Raw genomic sequence first — 25757 nt, forward strand, 5'->3', positions numbered from 1 at the left:
ACCATATGGTCCCCTGTGAATCACTGGGTGTGACCCAAAAAGCAAAAAAAAAAAAAAAAGAGAGAGAGGGGTTCGGCAGGGTGATACCATTTCACCTAAACTCTTCAGTGCCACCCTCAAGAACGTCATGCGATGACTGGAATGGGAAGGAATGGGAGTAAAGACAGACGGTCGGCAACTACACCACCTCTGCTTTGCTGATGACATCATTCTAATAACACCAAACATTAGCCAAGTGGCACAAATGCTGGCTGACTTCGACCGTGAGTGTGGAAAGGTCATTGAATCTCATGAATACAATGTTCATGAGAAACGGACTAGTTCCTGATGTTCCATTTGCTCTCAATGGAACAAACATCTCTGAATGAAGCAGTTATGTGTACCTGGGTCAAGAACTCAACATGACCAATGACTTGGCACCAGAACTGTGCAGGAGGAAGAGAGCGGCATGGAATGCCTTCAAGAGCGTTGAAGAAGTTAAGAGGACGAAGAACCTCCGGCTCCGGGCACATCTTTTTGACTCCACCATTCTTCCTGCACTAACATACACCCCAGGGACCTGGGCCCTATGGAAACAGGATGAGAACACTATTTGGGTCTCCCAAATAGGAATCAAAAGAGCTATGCTTGGAGTATCACGCTTTACTCAAGTGAGAGAAGGAATCCGAAGTTCTGACCTCCATCAACAATCGAACATCAGGGACGCTGCCTTGTATGCCAATGTGTCGAAAATCAGATGGGCCAGACATGTAATGTGATTTGGATATGACCGCTGGACTAGAGCCGCTACCGACTGGATTCCACAGGACGCCAAAAGATTGCATGGCCGCCCACCTACGAGATGGTCAGACTTCTTTGTCAAGATCCTGAATGAATGGTTTGAAGCTCTTCGTGTTTCTGGAGCAATCAGACGCCACTGGGCTACACTAGCACGAGACAGGGATGGATGGACATGTTACTGGCACCTGCTCGAGCAAATCAATGAGCAGCAGGATGACAAGTGATACATGTGATACTGTCTTTAGGTGTTAGTCTCATATTGTGTTATTTTATATTCCACAAATGAGTGCAGCCATTCTATGTCTGTCCCTCTCTGACTCATTTTACTTAGCATGATACCCTCCATTCCATCCACTTCTACGAAAATTTCATGATTTCATCTTAGCATTTTTGCACAAAATCACACTCTCATTTATTAGAAAGATCATTTGAAATTGCAAGACATATCGAAGAACAGATATTCTAGGAGTTCATACTCTTTTACTTAGGAAGCTATGCTAGGGGTTGTAGTGATAGCACAGTGGGTAGGGTGTTTGCCTTGCAGGCAGCTGACCCAGGTTCGATTCCCAGCATCCCATACGGTCCCCTGAGCACTGCCAGGAGAGATTCCTGAGTGCAGAGCCAGGAGTAACCCCTGAGAATGGCTGGGTGTGACCTAAAAAGCAAAAAAAAAAAAAAAAAGAAGCTATGCTAAAAATTAATCTATGTCATTTCTTCATGTTCAAAACAGAAAATATTTGAATGAAGCAGTTATGTGTACCTGGGTTGTAAACCACTTAGCCTGGTACTTGCTCTCAAGCAATTTAAGTCTTGTCTTTTCCTTTGCAATTATCAGGTCTACAGGATGCTAATAAAGGACATACACATGCAACAAGGCTTAAACACATACATTCAACAAATAAATGGTACACATCAATAATACTAACCAGTATTTGTTACAATTGGGATAAAATTTAAATCTTGATCACCAAATATTTTTTATAACATTGATATTTTTAAGTTTCTTAAAGTCATATTTAACAACATATTTAACAACTCAGTTATTCATTTGCAGGATAAATGGAAAAACTAAAATTTAATATTTAATTTTGGCAAATAGAAAATTTATGGTTTTCTCATTAGTCATAATTTTATTCCAAAAATTTTATGTTAGTACCGGACAAATTGAGCTATAGTAAGTTATATTAGTTTTCACTCACAGAGATTCCTAGTAGTCATAATAGCTGGTTTATATTTATTGTAGCATGGTACAAAGACTGCATTTTAAAGCTAAAGCACATCTTAATAGTTATTAAAATGTCTTTCAGAAACTTAATTGCAGCTCTCATCTACCAAAAGATTTTAGGTTATGATGACCTAGATTAGTTCTAGGAGCAGAGCCATGTTTACAAAATCTAAGATCTTGGAGAGAAGAAAATGTTCTGTTTTTTTTTTTTTTTTGGCAGCATTCATACCACATTGTTTAAAATGAGATAGAACGAGGTTTATTTATAATCTAAGCTACTGAACACTTTGTCTAATAATATTTTGTACACACACTAGTCGTATTTAATAAGTATCAAGATTAGGTATAAGAATTAACTTCTAATATATTATTTATAAATATTATTTCATAACATAAAATTGTGTGCCAAGCTACATGTGGGTTTGTTTTACCCATAACCATACTTCTTTAAAGAAATGCTCTTTAATACATAAGAGAACTGGGGGTATGGTGCTGCCAGCAGGTCAACTTGTACCTACGGTGCGAGCGCATCACCAGCCTGATGGTGCCTTTAGGCTTCCTGATACCCCAGAATTGCCGCTGTGCCTATGGCCAGATCCCAACAACTTGGGACCAAGTTCACCAGGAAATTAAATGGCCAAAAGTTAGGTATGTGGGAGCCACACCCACAAACCACCTCCGGTGCAGCTATATAAGCTCATTTATTGGCCTTTTATTTTATTTTATTATTTTTTTATTTATTTATTTTTTGCTTTTTGGGTCACACCCGGGTATGCACAGGGATTACTCCTGGCTCTGCACTCAGGAATCACTCCTGGCGGTGCTCAGGGGACCATATGGGATGCTGGGAATTGAACTCAGGTTGGCCCCGTGCAAGCAAACGCCCTACCTACTGTGCTATTGCTCCAGCCGGCCTTTTATTTTAGAGATCCATAGATAAATCTCAAAAGAGATCAAAAGCCACAGATAATCTCAGACCCAAGCAGGGCTGAACAGATTGGGGTAAATTGGAGGCAGGCAGGTTGGGCTGGTGGCCTGCCCAAACACAGCCCCTAGCAGCCACTTACTTCCATAATCCAAAATTGCTGCCATACCCCGGGCCTGACTCCACCATCTTAGGACAGACCTCACCAAGATATAATCTGCTGAAAATTCTGGTATGCGGGTTTTGTGACTGAACTCTCCAGGCTTTCTCAGAGTTGGGGTGGGCTACTGCCACCCCCCATGCAGGTTCCAGGTTTGAATCTCCAGGCCACATGGTGGCAGAGGATCTGGGCTGTCCCTCCCTGAGTTCCTGCTCACCCAGCAGACTGGCTGTCACACCCACAATTTGCCTCCAAGTGCCATCTTAGGGCACCAACAGCCCTGGCCCAGAGACTCCCAACTGAATCCCAAAATGGATTAGTGCCATACAGAGTTGTCTCTGGAAAACAACCATTCACAATCTAGAAATTTACATATATAATTGTGGCCATGAGAATTCTCATGGTATCAAAATGAGCAATGGAAAATAAATTATCTAGCATCTGCCCCTGGCAGGTAGGCTTGAATGGTGGTGGGAAATTTTAAGCAAAACATAATGTCCCAAATTAGAGAGAGAGTATTGGGGAAACTGTCTGCCACAGGGTGAGGACTGGGATATGGGGAGGGATACGGGCGGGGGGGGGGGGGTAAACTGGGGACATTGGTGGTGAAAAATGTGACTGGGGAAGGGATGGGAGTTCCATAATTGTAGGGCTGAATCTCAAACTGAAAACTTTATAACACTATCTCACGGTGATACAATTAAAAAAAAAAGTAATGTGGAGTTCATGCCCAATTCTATCAGCTTAACCAAATGGCTGAACAAATAGCCGTACTCCTTATTATTGTAAAATAAAAACACATAAGAGAACTCACAAAATTAAAAAACAAAAAAGCAAATAACCCCACTGAAACATGGACAGAAAAGTTGAACTTTACCAAAGAAGACATATATATATATATATATATATATATATATATATATATATATCCAGCAGGAACTCCCCCCTAGCCCCCCCCAAGAGTTCATTAGCTCAGAAATTCAAATCAAAATAACAATGATATATCACTTCAAACCTATGAGAATGGCCTGTATCCAAAATACCATAAACAAGTTTTGGTGTGGGTGTGTAGAGAAAAGAAACTCTCATTCACAATTGAGAATGTTAACTGGTCCATTCTTTATAAAGAATAAATGGAGATTTCTCAAAAAATTAAAATAGAAAAAAAATAATGTGGCAGTTTCATTCCTAGGCATCTGCCCAAGAACATAAAAACACTCCTTTAAAATTTTTTTCAAGAAGATGCACGTATATCTATATTCACTACAACCCTATTTACAGGAGTCAAGATGTGCAAACCATCTAAGTATCCAAAAACAGATGAGTGGAAAAGAAGATGTGGTAAATATACACAATAGAATTACATTCAGCTCTTAGAAAAGAGGACAAGTAGAGGCCGGAAAGGCTGTATAAGGGTTAGAGTGCTTGACTAGCACACAACTGACCCTAGTTCAAATCTTGGACACACAGTCCCTGATCACCAGTTCCTATCTCCCGCCCCCACTCCCATGGAGTTACAACTATTTACCAACCACCTCAGATGTGGCGTGTGTGCAGGCACGTGCGCGCGCGCGCACACACACACACACACACACACGTGCGCACACACACACGTAATAAAGAAGAAAAGTGTAAATGTTGCCTTTGTCTATAACATAGAACTGCAGAGGGGAAGTCAAGTCAGATGAAACACATGTATCACGGGCTGCAACCCTGACAACTGATGGCCCTCCCCTCCCCACAAGCATGCTGTAAAGGACCCCTGAGCGCTGCCAGGTGTGTGGCCCCAACCCTCTCCAGAAGTTTCACTAACAGCTGGGGCTCAAGAAATAGTACAGAGGTTGAAGAGCCTGTCTTGTACACAGCTAACTTGGGCCAATCCCCCAAATCGTAGAGGCTCCCACAAGCACGCCCAGGAATGAACCCAGACTACAGCTGGGCACAGCTGGGTAGAACCCCGCCCCACCCCCATGCAAAAATTTCACCAAAAATACTTGGAGGCAATGCAGGGCTCTCAAGCAGGTGTGAGGGTCACTCCAGGTCACACGGCTCAATGTTAAAGCCCAGCAATGTGTGACTAGAGCCCTGGTGCTGACGACCAGGTGGTGCTGGGGACAGAACCCAGGGTTGTACCCTAAAAGCATTCACCCTGACTGCATTTGAGCCCTGGAGTCTGCTAACATGAAACAGTTACATAGAATTAAGTAAATCTCATGTAATTTTTTACAAAAAAACAATCATTAAGCTTTAATGGTTTTTAAATGATGCTAAATTCAGACTATTTTATATTCGCTATTTCCCCAAACATGACTGAATTCTTTATTTTTATAATTTTTTAAATTTAAAGAATTGTGATTTACAAAATTATTGATAGTTGAATTTAAAGCATATAATATTTCAACGTCAGTCCCATCACCAGTGTCAACTTCTCTCCACCACTGTTCCCATACTATCTTTTCACTTCCAACCCCTGCCCACCCCTACCTGTCAACTCGACAGGCACATGACCAAGTTTCAGTGGTTGCAGCTTTTATCTCATGCTTTCAATGTTGTTGAGTCTGTTGTTGAGTTTTGGATATATATATGGTTACACCACTCACGATGCGACTAAATTCTTGGCTACCTATAACAATTCAAACTCTAACTAAAACTGAATTATATTGCTCTGAATAATATTAACTATTAAAATCAATGATATTCCCAAGCACAAAAATTTGTAAGTCTACAACTGGACCTCATGGTGTCTCACTAATAAAAATTAAAAAAAATTGTTTAGACAATCAAAATATTCAATGGTTTATGTGTTAGTGCCAGGGAATCACTTACATCATAATTTTTTTCTTTTGGGGTCACACCTGGTGATGCACAGGGGTTACTCCTAGCTTTGTACTCAGAAATTACTCCCAACGGTGCTTGGGGGACCCTATGGGATGCTGGGAATTGAACCTGGGTCGGCCACACAGGAAAATGCCCTACCTGCTGTACTATTGCTCCAGCCCCACTCATAACTAAAAAACAAAAAACAAAAGAACTATACATTAAATATCGTCATTTCAGTTTTAACCAATGAAAAAACTAAAGCTCGGATTGGATAAAGTTTATACAGAGCAGGAACAAAACCATAACTTAAATTCAGTGTATGTGTGTGTGTGGGGACCGGGGGGGGGGGGGGTCTCGGTCTTTTAAATGCAAAAACAATCTCTGAGATTAAATGTACTGAGAACTCAATTTAATTCACATGAAGACAGTTGGGCTGTACTTTTTAAAGTGAAACAGGGGATCAGAAAGGATCAGCCGCTATGGCATGAGCAAGACCATTGTTTGGGGAGAGAGTGTGCAATTATAGGGCAGCAATGTCGACTCTTAATTGTGAAAGTCAAAAACATCTTAAGCGATTGCTCAACATGACACTGTTTCCCAATGGCCACTGTCCTGCAGACTGCCCAGGAATAGACATTTGGTTCTACCATCTCATATTCAATCAGTACTTCAGAGGGATATATTCAAGATTGAGAGTATGTTTTATTTAACTAAACAGTGTGAGAAAGTAGTTTCCAGAGATTTGCTGCCAAAATTCACACACCTAAAAGACTGCCACAGCTCGGTCATATAATCCTTTCTTTATTAGCCATGACTCAGTATTTCTAGAGAAACATGTTTATAGAGATCCCAAAGGATTCAGAATGCACAAATTCTGATTTTATTCATTCTGTGCACACTAAACACACCATTTTATGCAGCTTTCTTTTTAATCAATATGAATACTATACTCAGCCCAAGTATCAAAGCCCTCTATTCTCAATACTATTTCAGGATATACAATTATTTAATCTAATAATCCATGGAAAGTACTTGTTTGAATAAATCAATAGTTTTTAAAACATATTTTATTGAATCACCGAGAGATAGTTACAAGCTTTCATGTTTGGGTTACAATCACACAATGATCAAACACTCATCCCTCCACCAATGCACGTTTCCCACCACTATTATCCCTGGTATATCCCCCTTTTCCACCCTCCCCCTGCCTCCATGGCAGACAATTTTCCCCATACTCTCTCTTTACTTTTGGGCATTGTTTTGCTATATAGCTACTGAGAGGCCATTGTGTTTGGTCTTTTATCTACTTTCTCCACACATCTCCCATCTCGACCGATTCTTCCAGTCATCGTTTTCTTAGTGATCCCTTCTCTATTCCAGCTGCCTTCTCCCCTTTGCTCATGAGGCAGGCTTCCAGCTATGGAGCAATCTATCTGTCCCGTGTTTCTACTATCCTTAGGTGTCAGCCTCATGTCATGTTGTTTTATACTCCACAAATGAGTGCAGTCCTTCTATGTCTGTCCCTCTCTTTCTGACTCATTTCACTTAGCATGATACTCTCCATGTCAATCCATTTATAAGCAAAGTTCATGACTTCATCTCTCTTGACAGCTGCATAGTATTCCATTGTGTAGATGTACCAAAGTTTCTTTATCCAGTCATATGTTCTAGGGAACTTCGGTTGTTTAACCTTTCAGGTCAAAAAGGTTTTAACTTCATCACCTAGAGGGGGATGTCAATGACGTCTTATTAACTGAGCCCCTCAACTGAAATCTGTTCTTACTGAGAAGAAACTTCTATTCCCCATTCTCAAAAAAAAAAAAGAAAGCACAACATTACACACACATGTGCACACATGTTACATACCACATAAATACACCAAAAATATTTGGGACTACCATGAACTCCTGTTTTCTCTACAGGAAAGTCTGTGCAGACCATCTGATTGACTTTCTCTGGAGAAAAACCGACACTTGCTATTTGGCTCCTTTCCAAAAATAAAATTCACTCAAGCCTTGCCCTGGAAATCTACCTTCTTTAAGCAAAAAACCAGAATGACTACCCCAAGGCTTGTCCAGTTCTGCCCTGCCTCTCCCAGAACCTGCCCTACGGTTAGGGACCATTCTGGGAAACACTGCCCCCCTGCCCCTGTCCCTTCCTACAGTAACGTCTCCTGACTGGTCTGATGACTCGGGGGGGAAAAGTCAGGGAAAACTACACTTGACTCCAAGTTCCAGAGATCAGAGGTTAGTTACATTAGCTTTCTCTCATTACTGCATTTCTCGCACTTACATGCCAAGCACAGAGCAGGTGACCAATGAAAACTTGTTTTAAAGGAGAGAGAGGGATGGGTCCAAATGTCTTGAGTTTTATTATAGTTAAGAGTATACTAAAAATGATGTTATCTTAAAAAGATACTGCAACCACTAACTTAATATTTATCACAGAAGGCACTGTTCATTCATAAGAATGCACTTTACTTTGAACAAAAAGAGCATTTTGTCAAAATGTGCACATTTCAGTAGAAATATCTTAGAAATCAAGTATTTCTGATACAAAGTCCAAGTATTTTGGTCTAGCTTAAACCAAACGTTCCATACTGGGAGTCCCTTGATTTAATATGAGTCCACATAAATTAAAAAATGTTAGCTAAAATATTCAATGAAACATGGATAGAGTCAATTGTCTTCCTCAAGCTATATTTAACCTACCTGCAGAATAAGATACAAGTCAATGGAAGACAGTGTCTGAGTGTAGAAGAAGGAAAGCAAAATTAATAGAGAGGGTGACCTTAAGATTATTGTCCAAAAAGGAACAAATTTAGAGTGAAAGGAGACAGTTGTGAAATAGAATTAGACAGAGACAAAAGACATAAACCAGGACCATCCAAGGTAGCATTTAATCTATTCTATTCCCCCAAGAATGTGTAACCTCATGTTACTTTAAAAATACAAAATAAAGGGGAAATAGCGCTCAAGGATGGGGCTCCAATACCTTGTACCATGTGACTGAGTACTTCTGGGTATAGACTTAATAGCTCCCAGCACTAATGGGTCTGAGCATCACACCATGGGTCAGAACACTGAGCTCTGACCCACACCACCAGGCCAAGCATGGTGGCAAATGACTGTAGGCCTTCTAGCACTTTGGCGGAACCCCACTCCCTACCAAAAAAAAAAAAGAAGAAAATACAAGCAACATATACTCTAAATTTGTATGATTTTAATTTGAAATTTATTACATGAAATTTATTCATGTAAATCCAAATACAAATTTTATGATATTTGAAATGCCTGACATTTTTCATATGACCTTAAAAAAAAAACAACCACTATTTACTGCATCCTAGGTTGAGGACAAAGAAAAAGTCCTCTCCCTCCGGGCCCCATAATGAACTAATTTCGACTGGGCACTCCAGATGGAGCAGGTGCAGTCTCCACGCCTACTCGATGGAACCCCGGTGTCCAAGAGCTTCCACGAGCAAAGCCCAAGTATGTGGGTTCCAGGACTAAACCTCCAGGCGACACAGCGGCAGAGGTGCTAGACAGTCCCTCCATGGACCTGGCTGTCACCCCCATAAGCTTCCGTCGGGTGCTATTTTGGCCCACCAACAGCCCTGCTCCAGTGACTCCCTACTAACCCCAAAATGGATTAGTGTCCTATAGAGATGTCTCTGGAACCCAACCATCTACAACCTAGGATCCTAGAACTCTCATGATATTCAAAATGAGCAATGGAAAATAAATTATCTAGTGTCTGCCCCTGGCGGGCTTGAATGGTGGTAGGGAAAATTCAGGAAAAACATAATGCCCCAAAGTAGAGAGAGAGTATTGGGGAAATTGTCTGCCATAGAGGCAGGGTGAGGACTGGGATGGTGGGGGGTAGGGTGGGGGGAAACAATGGGGACATTGGGGCTGGAAAATTTGCACTGGTGGAGGGATGGGTACTGGATCACTGTATCTCAAACATGAAAATCTGTAACTGTATCTCATGGTGATTCCATAAAATAAAAAAAGAAAAGAAAAGAAAAGAAAAGAAAAAGTCCTCAACCACAGGGCACTGGAAGTGATTTGGCATGAAACAAGCACTTAAGGGGCCAGAGAGATAGCATGGCGGGCAGGGAGCTTGTCTTGCACAGGGCCGACCTGGGTTCGGACCCCAGCATTCCAACAGAAGACAGCCCTGGGTGTGGCCCCCAAACCAAAACCAAACAAACAGACTAACAAAAATATAAAAAACACAAAGCACTTAAAAGACTTTTCCTGCATCTAATGAAAGCCAGCTCCGCGTGTGGGTGACTGCTAGGAGGGATCCGATGGGGAAAGTTCCATGCTTCCATGGCCCTAGAATAACAAATATTCTAATGAAGGAGCTAGTGGAAAATGAACAAAGGAAAGACGCACATCTGTGGCATATGCTCTGCTTTTCTGCGATTCCTAGAGCACGCCAGGCTCTTTCTCAATTCAAGAACTTAGTGTTTACTATTTCCTTGGCTCCTTCTTATCCCTGCTCACTAACATTTTCAGAGAATGTTTTTCTAGCCATTAGAGCCAAAAAGGAACTTACCCCACTCTCAGTCACCCACTGAGATTTTTGTATGTTTCCATCATGGTATTTAGAACGTGAACTTACCTACAGAGGAAATATTCATATACCAACCTTAGCATGCAACATTTATTGAATACCTGTCGATTGCCTCGAGCAGGCCCCAGTAACGTCTCTTTCATCCTAGCCCTGAGATTATATTCAAGGCTTTTTAGGAGAATGAGACCCATCATTGTTACTGGTATTTGGCATCTTTGGTGCGCCATGGGGAGTTTGCCAGACTCTGCCCTGTGGGCAGGCTATATTCGATAGCCTGCAAGTTTGTCCTGCAAGTTTGAATACCTATTAAGAATAAAATAGTATTCTCTCATTTAATCATCACAAAGCATTTTGAAGAACTATTACTAGTCCTGTTTTGCACATGAAGAAACAAAAGACAGCTCTTTCTATTGAAATAAGCTTAGGCTGTTATTTCTTGATTTAAAAATGTTAGGCATCACCTCGAATTTGTTGTATTCTTTTACATTTTTTAGCATCCTAGTTTCAAGGATGAAATGTTCTGCTTTTCCTTTTTTGGGGGGTATAGGAGGGGAAAGGTGTTGAGCCATACCTGATGGTGCTCAGGGCTTACTCCCAGCTCTGTGATCACGGATCATACCAGGTGAGAGCTGGGGTACAGTATGGGGTGCCCTGGATTGAGCCAGGACCAGCCACATGCCACACTAGTGCCCTACTCACTGTACTATCTTTCCACTCCTGAAATGTTTATTTTGCAATTTCTTTTTTACCTAAAATTAAAAAAAAACAACTCAATCAGTGTTATACCGTTACAAAGTTGTTCAGATTGGGTTTTACCAGTGTAATTTCCCATCACCAATGGTCCCCGTTCCCCTCCCCCGCCCCCCAAATAGCACCTGCCTCTAGAGCAGGCACTTTTCTCAACTCTCTCTCTCTCTCTCTCTCTCTCTCTCTCTCTCTCTCTCTCTCTCTCTCTCTCACATTCCTTTTGGGTCTTATGGTTTGCAATACAGACAATGAAAGGTTATCAGGTATATCCCTTTACCTACTTTCAACACTCAGTTCCTGTCCAAAATGATCACTTCCTATTACTTTGAATTTCTTCTAAAGTATGGCCATGTAAATTGAGAACAGTGTTAAAACAGAACCATCTAGTCTTAGGTTCCTTTCAAGTTTCTTGAGGAGGCTGCATGAAAATTATTTTATTTCTGGTATAAGAACGAAGAGGCAATTGTGCTGTTGCTAGAGATTAATAAAGAAAACATTCAGCTGGCTAGCAGGAAATGCAAGTTTTACTTTTGTAGTCAGACTGCTTTTTCTCTGGGTTTTCTATTTCCTCAATTATAAAAATAGAAAAGATTTACTTTATGGATCTTCCACCTTCAATTTCAAGGAACAGAATGATTTTGAGAGAGTAATTTCAAAACAACAGTATTTTTATGTCCTGAACTAACTGTAATGAAATTTAATCTGTAACACTGTGTAATCTGAGGATTTGTTTTTCTTTGTTATTCATTTAGAGTTCCTTTTTCTTTTTTTTAAAGAGTCTCTTGATAGATCTTTGAACTAAGCAACATAAGCTGCAAGATAAAGCACATCCAGGACCATTATATGTTGGACAACAGAAGTATGCCTCCAGCACCAGGATTCAATCACACAATAATTATCAATACCTGAAGTGATATGCTCAAAGGCATGTTCCTTATCCCAATTTATGAATACTGAGTATATGAATTTAAGAACATGTACACCCACACAAACAACTAAGGTTATAAATGAATCTTAACATGCCCTACTTCGAGTTCCTTACTACAATGCACCAAAACTCTCCTATGGCCAACTGTTTTTCCCTTGAAGCTTTAGTGTGAAAGTGTTTAATTGGTTTGACAGAGGAAGGCGCATGTTCATAAGCCAGCAAGAAGAGAGTATCAGTTTGGAGGGGATCTCGTTTACTTTTACAGCTCACCAGGGGCGAGAAGGCTCCAGAGCTACGAAACTCCAGAGTTGATAAAGCTTCTTGTTGGCAATTGCTGGAAACAGAAGAAACCTCAACTTCATCCAGTTCTCACCCTCGATTTGTTCTAACAGTGAATTTTTTAAAAAATTGAATCCAAATTTAATGATAGAGCATTACAAAATTGATCATGATTGCATTTCAGTTACACAATGTTCCAAAACCCACGCCTCCACAGTGTAATCCCTCCTACCACTTCAAGCCACCACCCCCGCCACCCCCCCCACCACCCTCCGCTGGTGTCTACGGCAGGTACCTCTCTTTTCTCTTTCTCTTTTTCTCTCTTATTTTAGGCGTATGGTTTGTGATACAGACGCTGAAAAGTTATCATGTATATCCCTTTATCTGCTTTCAACAAGAACTTTCTAGTCCAGAGTGATCATTTCCAACTAGTACTGTCATAATGGACTCCGATCTATCATAACTATCCTCCATGTTAGTTAGTGCAGGAAGAACGGTGGAGTCGAAAAGATGTGCCCAAAGCTTGCCAGGCTTTGCCGTGCGAGCGAGATACTCTCGGTAGCTTGCCGGGCTCTCCGAGACGGATGGAAGAATCCAACCTGGTTCAGCCAGGCTGGCTGCGCGCAAGGCAAACACCCTACCACTGTGCTACCACTCCAGCCCAAGACAACCAGTTTGATGCAAATTTGGAAATATCCATAGCTTTCATCAGACTGTTCAGTGTTGAAATTACAGGGTTAACATGTCAGCTTAATCAATGGCTGAACAAATACCAGTACTCCTACATTATTAAAATATATATATCCATAATTAGTACATTAAAAATATTTGAATACTAATTGTAAAATTTACCTTTTCTGTGTACATGAATTTTTTAAATGCATGTAACTTATAGAGTAATCAATGTAAGAAAGGCAAAAGACACCCCAAGGCCAATTATTTTGTAAAATGAATAAATCGGAATTACTTGTAGATCTGAATTATTCCCAAGTGTACCAAATAGAAAAGAGGTTCCCTGGGGCTGGAGCAATAGCACAGTGGGCAGGGCATTTGCCTTGCACGCGGCCAACCTGGGTTTGATTCCCAGCATTCCATATGGTCCCCTGAAAACTGACAGGAGTAATTCCTGAGTGCAGAGCCAGGAGTAACCCCTGTGTATCGCTGGGTTGGACCCAAAAAGGAAAAAAAAAAAAAGAGGTTCCCAAACCACCGCCCTCTCCTCAGGAATAAAACTCAAAGCTCCCATGGAAATCTACCTTCTTTAAAATAACAGAAGGCCTTCTTTCTCCCTCTCCAAACTTTACTCAAGGCTATCCTCCCCCTCCCAACTAGATCATTTTAGTACCATTTCCACAGCCCACTTTGGGAAACAGATCTTTTTCTTCTCTATCTTCTCTCCTCTCCTTCCCCCCTTTCTTCCCCTTGGCCCCCCACCCCTCTCCTCCTTCCCTCACTCTTCTCTCCGTCCCTCTCACTCTGGTTCATACCCAGCAGTGCTCAGGGCTTACTCCTGGCTCTGCACTCAGGGATCACTCCTGAAGCTGCTTGGGGGACAACCTGGGATGCCAGGGGGCTGAAATGCATGTAGGGCAGAGACCCTACCTACTGTATGATCTCTTCAGTTCCTCATACAAAGCTTTAACCTAAAGTTATATTTTAGACCAAAATCTCAAAAAAGTATTGTCAATATTAGGTGCTAGAGTTATATATTCTCTATTATGTATGTAAATAGAAATGACTCAGTGATATAAACCATAACTCAATAAAACTGTTGTTCATGATTTTAAAATAGACAAGGAATTTCCAGACACTGAGATATGAACAGCTTGAATTCAGATGTTGATTCCTTAAAAAAATACAGCAAATGAGAAACAAAAACTTGGAAGCTTCATATTAATTTTAAAATTTAATCTGCAACTGTAAGTTGGTTAAAAGGGAAATATTTTGGAATTCAATGTCAAACTGGGGATATATTTATAAATAATAATAAAAAATGTCAGACTGGCAATGTAAGTATTTACAGATAATAAGCGCTATGAATAAATTCCCTGGCTAGCTTAAGGTTTCTTAACATATAACAAGTCTCACAATGGAAATGTTACTGGGCCTGCTAGAGCAAATCGATGAACAATGGGAGGACAGTGCAGTGCTAAAACATAAAATGGCACTTGCTTGGAAAATCACAGATTGAGCCTAAATTCTGAATCACAGTGCAGAAGGTCCAGGCTCACACCCTAAGTTTAGGCTGTTCTGAAATCCAGAAGAAAAAAAAAGACATTTGGGACAAACCTCACCATCAATCTCTTAGTCTGCCATAAAACTGCCTCTCTCAATGCTCATCATGACATATTACCACCCAGAAATAGTTGGTGTGCTCCAGTGACCTACATCCTATCTTCCGTTCCAGTTATATTACAGATGTACTGAATTCAATGCTGGTTTTGAGTTCTTCTGCTTGCATACTGTAGAGTACAATGTCCAGAGTAACAAAGTAGGGATCTGCTGATCACTTCTACCTGTTATGAAAATCCTTCACAACAGGAAAAATAAACAAAACCTAAACACTAGGAGCTAGTACAGGGCTTAAGGGAATTGCTTTGTGTGTGGCCAGGCTGGTTTGGTAACTAGGAGTTACCCTAGTGCACTAGGAACAAATCCCCAGAACTTCCGGGAGTGGCCCCAAATCTCCCGCAAATAAAAAATACGGTTTTTAAAAGAACTCAGTTCTTCAGGACAGCTTATGCAAGTGTTCTGAAACACTCATCATTCCCTACCATGTATTCCCTACCAGAGCACATTCCCTGTGCCATGCATGTGCTGACCCACAGGTTTTTAGCTCATCTTACCCACAATCTTTAAGAACTGATGGTGTCAGAGCAAGACTGATTGACAGTCAGATAAGCTCTGTGATTTTTCTCAGGGTTATCTATTCAGTAAGTGTTGAAGTAAAAATTTTTGCCAGTTTTACCTGAAGACATAATAATAACACTTTCTTTACTAAAACAGGCTGCTAAAAAGGATCTCTTTTAGTTAATTTTATAACAAAATATTCCTGAAATGTACAATATAAATTTATTATTGAAATTCATTACTATAATTTCAGGAAGGATAGGAAAGGAAACCCATAAATAAATATATTCTTTTAATTAGGCACTGACTAAATGGCACTTTCTAGACAGAGTGATCCCAACTAATACGCAGCTGGTTGACCTTGCGGCCTCTCTGCCTTCTGGTTATCCATATAAATGACCAGCCTCAGAGGAAAAACTAGTAAATATGTAATAATTCACAGCTCACCAACAAGCGGCATTGTTTCACCTGAAGCACAAAAGGAATGCTATTGAACGTGATACATATTACAAAGTAGAAAAGTGGTTTGGGACATGACTCAGATAAAAGCTTCTGTAAATGACAAAATGGGTACCAAATCTAAACTAACTACATCCTTTTGAGTCTCTTTTAAATATTAACTCAGCTTACCTTTTTGTACTTAAGTACTTTTGTACTTAAAATCTTGAATCATTTTATTTCATAATTTAATTTTGTTTCTTGGGTCATATTTGGCAGTGCTCTAAAGCTTAATCCTGGCTCTGTGCTTACTCCTGGTAGTGCTCAGAGGACTATATGAAGTGCCAGGGACTGAAGCTAGGGTGGTTGCACGCAAATCAAGTGTACTACCCACTGCACAATCTTTCCAGGACTCTCCAATACTTTTATTCTCTTCCCCAATCATTGTAATTTTTTGCCTGTCTCAGAAATAACAGGCTGACTGGTGAGGTAGTACAGCACGAAGGGCACTTGCCTTGCACACGGCTGACCGAGGTTTGATCCCCAACATCCTATATGGTACCTAAGCACCAGGAGTGATTTCTGAGTGCAGAGCCAGAAATAATTTTTGAGTGCAGTCATGAAAAAACCCTGAACATCGTCAGGTTGTGGCACTCCCCCCCAAAAGAAATATCAACAGAAACAAATTCACGGCAAACCCTGGCAAGCTAACCATAACGTATTCGATATGCCAAACACAGTAACATCTCACAATGGACACATTACTGGGCCTGCTCGAGCAAACTGATGGACAACGGGAGGATAGTGACAGTGACAGTAATGAATTATTCTTAGCAAATAAGCAGTACCATTTCCCTCGCTACATTTTTAAAAATTTTTTATTAGTGAGACACCATGAGCTACAGTTGTAGACTTACGTATTTTGTGCTTAGGTTTCAATTATACAATGATCAAATACTCATCCCTCCACCAGTGCCCATTTCCCACCACCACGGATCCCAGTATCCCTTCCACCCCTCCATCCCCCCCATCCCACCCTGCTTCTGTGGCAGGGCATTCCCCTCTGTTCCCTCTCCTTTTGAGTGTTGTGGTTTTCAAAAGAGGCATTGAGTGGCAATCATGTTTGGTCTATATACTTTCAGCATGCTTCTCCCATCCTGAGAGGATCCTCCCAACACCCTTTATTTGGTGCTCCCTCTCCATCTGAGCTGACTTTTCCCCTAGCATGTGTGGCTGGCCACCAATCCATGGAGCAAAATTCCTGGTACTAATCTTGGCTATTCTTGGGTGTTAGTCTCCGAGACTGGTCCACATCCACAAGAACAAAAGCAACCGGTGCTGGTGCGGATGTGGCGAGAAAGGGACACTCCTTCACTGCTGGTGGGAATGCCGACTGGTTCAGCCCTTTTGGAAAACAGTATGGACGATTCTCAAAAAATTAGAAATTGAGCTCCAATCTGACCCAGCAATACCACTCCTGGGAATATATCCCAGAGAAGCAAAAAAGTATAGTCAAAGTGACATCTGCACTTGTTTGTTCATTTCAGCACTCTTAACAATAGCCAGAATCTGGAAAAAAAGTAAATGGCTGAGAACAGATGACTGGTTAAAGAAACTTTGCTACATCTACACAATGGAGTACTATGTAGCTGTTAGAAAAGATGAAGTCACGAAATTTACATACAAGTGGTACTACATGGAAAGTATCATGTTAAGTGAAATGAGTCAGAGAGGGATAGCCATAGAAAGACTGCATTCACCTCACTACATTTTTTAATAGTCCCTAACACTTCTCTATGCTTAGTAATGCACTGAGGTTCACAAATCATTACAATAAAATTGCAACACAAAGATAAAAACTTGGTAAAAAGGTTCATCTAGTTCAGGCTGCTGTAATAAAATACCACAAGACTAGGTGGCTTATAAACAACAGACATTTATTTCTCACAGTTCTGTAGTCTGGAAAGTCCAGGATAAGGGCACCAGCAGAGGTGGTTTCGGTTGGAGCCGCTTCATCACAGTCTTCCATACAGTCTTTTCCTTACATGCCCAGATGGTAGGAGGAGAGAGAGCTTTCTAGGGGGAGGTTTTGGGGAGCATAAACACCACTTCATGCCCTAATTACTTTCAAGGGGCGAACTTCCTGCCATCATCTTAGGGTTTAGAATTTCAGCACAGAATTTTTTGTCTGTTTTGTGTCACACATGGTAGTGCTCGGGGGCTACTCCTAAGCCTGGGTTGAGGATGGGTCATGCTCGGGGGTCACTTCTGGCGGTGCAGGGGGTTGGGAGAAGATAAGTAGCATCAAGAATCCAACCCAGATTTCCCACTGCAAAGCCTGTGATCCAACCCCTTGGGCTTCGTCTCTGGCCTCACATAAAACTTTTGCTCTATAGCACTGGTGGAGGGATGGGTACTTGATCATTGTGTAACTGGAACGCGAGCATGAAAGTTTGTACCTCATGGTGTTTCACTAATAAAAAAAATTTATAAAAAAAGAGTTAAGGTATACATTGGTAGGAACAATTGAATAAAATGAAAAGTTAAATTGAAAAATAACTTTTGCTCTACAGTGGAGGTAGCAGGGGGAGATTTAAATTTTAATACTCTCTGTTTTAGTATAAAATATTGCCATGTACTTTGTCTGCAGAACTGTATTTGCACTAATAGCTTTTGCTTAATCATAAATGGCTTACAATGTATTCAAATATGAACTGAAATAATATATTTATAATAATTTATTGATATTTTTATTGTTAAACTCAATCTCCCATAATAGTTGACAAGCTCAAATATTCTTCAGAAACATCTCAGGAAAAAAATATTTCTAATAAAAGCATAAAACATTTATTTTTTAAATTGAAAAATAAAACAATTAGATTCTACTGAGATTGTTGTATAAATGCCATAAACTTAGAACTTCTGCAACCTTTGGAACTCTCAAAATCAAACATAAATTTATGTTCTATTTATTTAAAATTATTTTATAGAAAAAAAACACACCACTCACTGAAAAATAGTTATAAATACTTTACATTTCTACTCAGTTGACAGCACAGTGGTAGGGCATTTGGCTTGCGCGCAGCCAGCCCGGCCGAACTGGGTTTGATTTTTCCACTCCTCTTGAAGAGCCCAGCAAGCTACAGAGATTATCTCACCCACACAGCAAAGCCTGGCAAGCTCCCCTTGACGTACTGGATATACCAAACACAGTAACAACAAGCCTCAAAATGGAGACGTTACTGGACCCACTCGAGCAAAATCGATGAACAATGGGAGACAGTGACAGTGACATTTCTAATATAATGCTTCAGTTACTTCTTCACAAAGTTCAGACTTCTCCCAAAGCACTCATTATATATATATATACACATATATATATACATATATATATGAACCATATATATATACATATATATATATATAAACCAGGTCCAAATTTTGCATCTTGAGCACAAGGTGGAATAAAACTATTTAACTTTTATAGTTGCCCAGATATTGTCAGTAATCATTATTTTAAAAAAATTATTTCCAGACGGATCAGTCTACTCTGACACCTCTGAAATATAGAAATCAAGCTCTAATTACAGTAACACTTCACTTCACAGTATAAAGATTTAAAATACACATGTGTGTCGGGGCTGGAGAGATAGCACAGCGGGTAGGGTGTTTGCCTTGCACACGGCCAACCTGGGTTCGATTCCCAGCATCCGATATGGTCCCCTGAGCACCGCCAGGAGTAACTCCTGAGTGCAGAGCCAGGAGTAACCCCTGAGCATTGCCAGGTGTGACCCAAAAAGAAAAAATATATATATATGTACATATGTGTCAAGCATCCTATTGTAGCTTTTATATTTTCTCAGATAACTGTGTATTTAAAAACTTCTTACATATCCTTGAGCCTTAGTAGATGAATCCAAAACAAAACAAAAATAAAATGTTAGGCTATTGCACAATTTAATTTTTCTTTACCTCTGTTGGAAGCAGTTTTAGGGACTGGCGGATGGGCTTGGGGCACTCAGTGGGGTGCAGGGGCCATTCCTGACTGCGCAGGGATCTCGGGTGGCAACGCAGAGGAGAACATGCGCAACGCCAGGGATTCAACCCAAGTCTGCCTTTACGAGCTCCCTGACTGCTGCTGAACACATTTTGTAGCTGAACACATAAACGGACCTATAGTTTCTTCTTTAACAACCACCACAAAAGCTATGAAAATTACAATTTAATGTTTCTATGTGCTAACTACTATCCCATTTCATTCTAATATATAATACTTTATGAAACTGTTGGTGTGATCCCCATTTACAAAAAACTCAGGGATTAAGTAATCTGATGAAGATCACATAGCTAACAACTAACTGAACAAGAATATACAGTCCTAATTCCAGAATTTGTGCTCTGCATTTTTGGGGGGAGAAGAGGAGGAATCTCCCAAACAGTATTTGGAGTATGGAGTCACTCCCGTGATGTCCTAGGACCCAAAAGTACTCATCTTTGGAATGTTACCCAAATAAGACTGCTAAAAAACAATTTTTGTTTTGTCTTGGGGCCACACCAGCAATGCTCAGGGCTCACTTCTGGTGCTGCACTTAGGAATTACTCCTGGCAGTGCTCAGAGAACCATAATTGATGTTGGAGAGCAAACCCAGATTGGCCATGTGCAAGGTGAATGTCCTACCTGCTGTACTATCTCTCCAGGCCCCTAACATTAAAATTTTACCTTTAGATCATGATAAAATTCAGGTTACTGTGAAATACAGTCACAACACTATGCAGTAATATTTTAATTCTCTGAAAGTATACTAGAAACTTTCCTAACAGACTTTCCCATCAACTAGCAAAACTAACCAATGTTTCCAGATCTTCTCTAAAAGCAAACTAATGGCTAGAAGGGTACTATCTAATCGCCTTCACACTTCTACTTCTATTAGTTGAGTTGTATGCTTAACAAGAACATGATTTTCCTCCCAAAACTTGTAGATGCCACTCTAATATAATTAATTATATAAACCAATAAGGTATGCAGAAGTTATTGCTATGAAACTTTGAATGCATTGGGAAGATACTTTGATTTACATAATTTTGACGAATATGTATTTCCTCTCCCTCTGAAACAAATTTCCACTGACTTAAGGTATACATGATTCTTATACACAGATACTTATAAAACTGTGTTAGGTTAAAAACTAATATTAAAGAATTTTAACTAAAAGACGACACACTCTTGATTACTCTGCAGTCTTACTCCACTTTAAAGAAATCAAAACCAAGGGCTGGAGTAAATATTTACAGTGTATAAGGCACTTACTTGACTTGCACACAGCTGATATGGACTCAACCCCCAATATTCCAAATGGTTTCATGAGCCCACCAGTGACCCCTGAATGCAGAGCCAAAAGGAACCCCTGAGCACCACTGGGTATAGCCCCCAAACCAAAGTAATAAAATATTAAGAAATAAAACGCATAAATTTTAGTTGTACATCACTGATGTGGTTTATACTAGAAATACCATCTCTAACTCTGTAAAAAAAAAAGTTAACCCCAAATGGGGCCTTGATCCAACATCAAAAGGCAGATTAAATAATTAAGGCTGTTACTTTTTTATGGTTCCTGATTTAAACTGTCTTTACTGACTGGACAATCAGCTGCCATCTCCGGTTTTGGTAAGAGGCTCCTAAACGTTGCTTGCTGCTGTGCCTTTCCAATTACTACTCAAGAAATCAATTCAGTGAGTTGTGACAGTGATTTTCAAAACAGAACAGAAAAACACATGACCAATTTTATTTTCTGATAAGTAGGGTCTCAGGTGTACTGAGCAATATTCCCAGCCACTGCACTTATTTAGAAGCTTTCTAGAGCAGTCTATTTAAGTAAATATTCAAATCACAAAACTACAACACTGCAATCCACACACTTTAACAAGATTCTGAGTATCTGAAGAGTTCTCCGTTTACTCGTTTTATAGAAAACTCAGTGGTAAGCATAGTTTTCTCAATTTCTAGTTCACAGACAAAAAGCAGTGAAATTAAAAGGCAGAAAGAAGCCTGTCATCAACAAAGACTTGACAACGTGGAAATTTAAAAATCAGATGTCTACCTATGTCCCACAAATACTAGCTGAAAGAATTTATGCTAGAAGCCAAAAGAAAAATTTCATAAATATCTCTTCAGGGTATTTCTAGATTATGACAGAATTGAAATTTATAATAATGCCCCTTTATCATCAAGATTAAACCACTTTGACTTCATATACTCTTATTTCTTTAGACGGCAAGACAGCATTATTCTATTAGAAATCTTCCTATGGGGGGCTGGAGAGATAGTACAGCAGATAGGGCGTTTGCCTTGCACACGGCCGACCCAGGTTCGATTGCCAGCATCGCCTATGGACCCCTGAGCACCGCCAGGGGGTAATTCCTGAGTGCATGAGCTAGGAGTGACCACTGAGCATCGCTGGGTATGACCCAAAAAGCCAAAAAAAGAAATCTTCCTATGGGCCAGAGCAACAGTACAGCAGGGAGGGCACTTGCAGCAAATGCTTGGGTTTGATCTCTGGTATCCCATATGGTCCCCCAAGCACCGCCGGGAGTAATCCCTGAGTGCATGAGCCAGGAGTAACCCCTGAACAGCACTGGGAGTGACCCAAAAAGCAAAATCAATCAACTAAAATAAACAAATCTTCCTAGATTTCAAACATATTTCTAATAGTCTATTATAAATAACATACAAAATATATAATGTAATATATAATCTGTGTAGATGATCACAAAATATAAAATATGCTTAGCATTTAAAGAGTAAAGTTTCAACAATCCAAAAAAATCACATATATAGAATAGTTTCTTAAGACACTAATGCAGAAAATGAAATTTACTGCTACTGTGACTTTCGAACAGAAGGTCAGAGGGGCCATGAGAGGTGCAGGAGGAGTTAAAGCCCTGGCCTTGCATGTAGCCACCCTGCTTTGACACCCAGCACCGCCAGACTCACCCCTGTGGGCCTCCAGGTGGGCCTCAATCCAGGAAACCAATTCAGAGGCCCAGTAGATAGTTCAAAAAGCTGGGGAATCTGCTTTGCACCACTAGGAGTAACCACAGAGCACCACCAGGTGTGGAGAAAGAGAGGCGGGTGGGGGGGGGGGGTGGAAAGAGAGAGAGAGGGGAGACAAGAAGGAAAGAATGGGAAGAAAGGAAAGAAAATAAGGGAAGGAAGGAAAAGAGGAGACAGAGGGAAAAAGGGAGGGAGGGAGGGAGGGAGGGAGGGAGGGAGGATTTCATAGGCTGGGGATTCAGGCTCAGCAGTAAAGAACATACCTGGCATGTATGAGACAACAGGCTTAATTTCCCGCTTCCCCAGTGGAAAAAAATGAGGATGAAATAAATTCAATGAGTTGTAACAGCAAATTTTAAAAACAGAAATAGAATATTTACTGCACATAGTAAATATGTTTTGCAAAACTGAAGTATTTCTATGCTTCTCTGCAAAACGTAAGATTATTTTGGGTCAGCAACAATAAGAACCAAGAGCCTAAAAGGTGGTATTATTACAAAGAAATAGTAATACTAAGTTTATATCCCATCATTTATCTCATGATCGTGCTAATGAAAATTACAATTTAATTGTTCTTGTTGTCATCTTTATTTACTTTGAGTCATACCTGATGTTGCTCAGGACTTAGTCCTGGCTCTGTTCTCAGAGATCACTCCTAGCAAGGCTTGGGGGACCTTTTGGGGGACCTGGGATCAAACTGGGATCAACCGTATTTAAGGCCAGCACCCTACTCACTATACTATCTCTCCAGTCCTATGAAAATTACAATTTTAAAGGGAAGAGAGTCAATTTTTGTTTTCTTTTTAGGTCACATCAGCAATGCACAGGGGTTACTCCTGGCTCATGAACTCAGGAATTACTCCTGGCGGTGCTTGGGGGATCATAAGGGATGCTGGAAATCGAACCTGGGTCTGCTGTGAGCAAGGCAAACGCCCTCCCTGCTGTGCTATCGCTCCAACCCCCAACAGTCAATTTTTTAAAGAGCATGACTAATTTATTCTTTTCTTCATATTTCATTAGTGTATGACATGTTACTGCTTAATATTAATTTCGGCTAAAATAAGAGACTGCATGCCATTTTCCTTTTTTTGGGGGGGGGTCACACCTGGCGTGCTTAAGAATCAGGACTCACCCCTGGCTCACTCAGGGATCACTCCTGGCAGGGTAGGGGACCAAGGAGGGTGTGGGGATGGAATCTGGGTTGGCTCTGTGCAAAGTAAACACCCTACCTGCTGTACCATAGCTCTGGCTCGCCATACCCTTTTGAAAAAATGCTTATGTTGTTAAATTCAAAACAAACAGTGACTTTGATTTTATTCGCTTACTTTGAGGTGTAATTACCGACCTCAGTGCCACTTTTCCAAAGTCACTGATGTACTATATTACGTCTAATCTGGCCTGCTACATAAGCAACCTGCTAAACAGCAACACAGATAATAATTTTTTTATGCATAGAGATGATGCTACAAAAATAATCCCCAACTCTTTTTTCAAAAGTATTCGTCAATGCAAACTACCTTGCACCTTCTCAATGTATCAAGTTCAAATCTTCAAGCTGCAAAAGAGGGTCAGCTTCCAAAGTGAACTTCGACTGAAAACATTCGGAATGTGCTCTAGGAGCACGCCCAGTGAGGGAGCGACAGACACGAATTTTCCCCATGTTCAGTTCCACTAGGATCCCCCTCGGGAGACCGCCCCTTTCCAACCCCTTTCGAAGGGTGCCCGGCTTAAGGGGCCCCACCCCCCACCCACCAGCCTGGATCTGCAGCAGAAACAAGTCATCAGCAGTCACACGCGCGCGTGGGACGAGGGTCAAAGCCCCTAACCCGGGCACGGAGGAGAAGAGCCAAAAAGCCCCCCCGGGAGAGATCCGTACCTCGCTCGGGCTTCATGTTCGCCCCCGACGTCCGTCCGACAGTCCGTCCGTCAGTCCGGCCGGTGCCGCACGCGCGTGGGTTGGCTGCCCGGGCTGCTCCGCGTCTAGGAGGCTGCGGGAGGGCAGAGCAGGGTGAGCTGGGAGGAGAGGGGAGAGGGAGAGCGAGTGAGCGAGAGGACACAGACAGACAGACAGACAGACAGACAGACAGACACAGAGACTCTTTCTCTAAGCAGTTACCCGGCCACACTCCAGCAGGGCCAGGGGATGGGAAGGGAGGGGAGAAATGGGAGGGGAGGGAAGTGAAAGGGGGAGGGGAGAGGGGGAGGGAGGGAGACGGAGAGAGGGGGAGGGGAGAGAGCGGGGGAGAGAGAGAGAGACTGGGGGAGGGGAGAGGGAGGAAGGGAGGGAAGGAGGAGAGAGAGAGAAGGGGGAGAGACAGAGACACAGACACAGAGACAAGAGGGACAAGAGAGACAGAGACCGAGGGAGCGAGCCGACCCCGGCCCGCGGCGCGCCGCAGTCCGGCCGCTGTCGGGCGCGCGTCCCGAGCGGCGTCGGGCCTATCTGTCCCCGCGGCAGCCGCCGGCGTGGGGGGCGGGGGGAGTCCCCGCGCCCCCGCCCCACCCCCCCGCCCGCCCCGCGGCGCCCCTGCGCCCGCCGCCTCACCTGTGCCCGCCGGGCCCGGCTCCGAACCGACGTGGCGGGCAGGAGGCCGGCCCGCGCAGGCCCGGGGGGGGGCCGGGTTCTCGCCTCGCCCCGCCGCCCCGCCGCTCCTCGGACCCCGGCTCGCCGCGCCTCACATCCTCGGCGGTGCCGGCGCCCCGCACCCCGCCGCGTCCGCGCCGCCCCCGGCCCCGTCTGGCCCGCGCGCCCGGCCCTCGGCCCTGTCAAAACACGGCGGGTCACGTGCCCCGCGGCCGCCGCCCCCGTCGTCACTTCCTCCCCGACGGCCCCACCGCTGCCATGGCAACGCCCGCGTCCCGGCGCCGGCTGCGGGGGCGGCGGAGCGGGCGGGCGCTCCCGGGACCCCGCGGGAGGAGTGTAGGGTCTCCGCCCCCGCAGAGGGCGACCCCAGCCAGGGCACGCCGCGG

At 42.2% G+C, this 25757-nt stretch overlaps 1 protein-coding gene across 2 annotated transcripts in view; it reads right to left on the minus strand.

Annotated features, from left to right (window-relative positions):
• ATOSA (atos homolog A) overlaps positions 1–25468 on the minus strand; it is a 75628-nt gene extending 50160 nt beyond the window's left edge. The window contains exons 1-2 of one of the 2 annotated variants that reach the window (XM_056115481.1): positions 25333–25468; positions 24664–24775 (exon numbers count right to left, since the gene is read on the minus strand). In XM_056115481.1, the coding sequence (XP_055971456.1) occupies positions 24664–24679 (16 nt within the window). In that variant the 5' untranslated portion in view covers positions 24680–24775; positions 25333–25468. Of the gene's footprint in view, positions 1–24663; positions 24801–25332 lie in introns of both variants that reach the window. The other variant, XM_056115480.1, reaches the window with a different exon arrangement.
• Positions 25469–25757: the final 289 nt, after the last annotated feature.

This window comes from Sorex fumeus, unplaced genomic scaffold, assembly GCF_029834395.1.
Source record: "Sorex fumeus unplaced genomic scaffold, SorFum_2.1 ptg000029l, whole genome shotgun sequence".
Taxonomy (NCBI): domain Eukaryota; kingdom Metazoa; phylum Chordata; class Mammalia; order Eulipotyphla; family Soricidae; genus Sorex; species Sorex fumeus.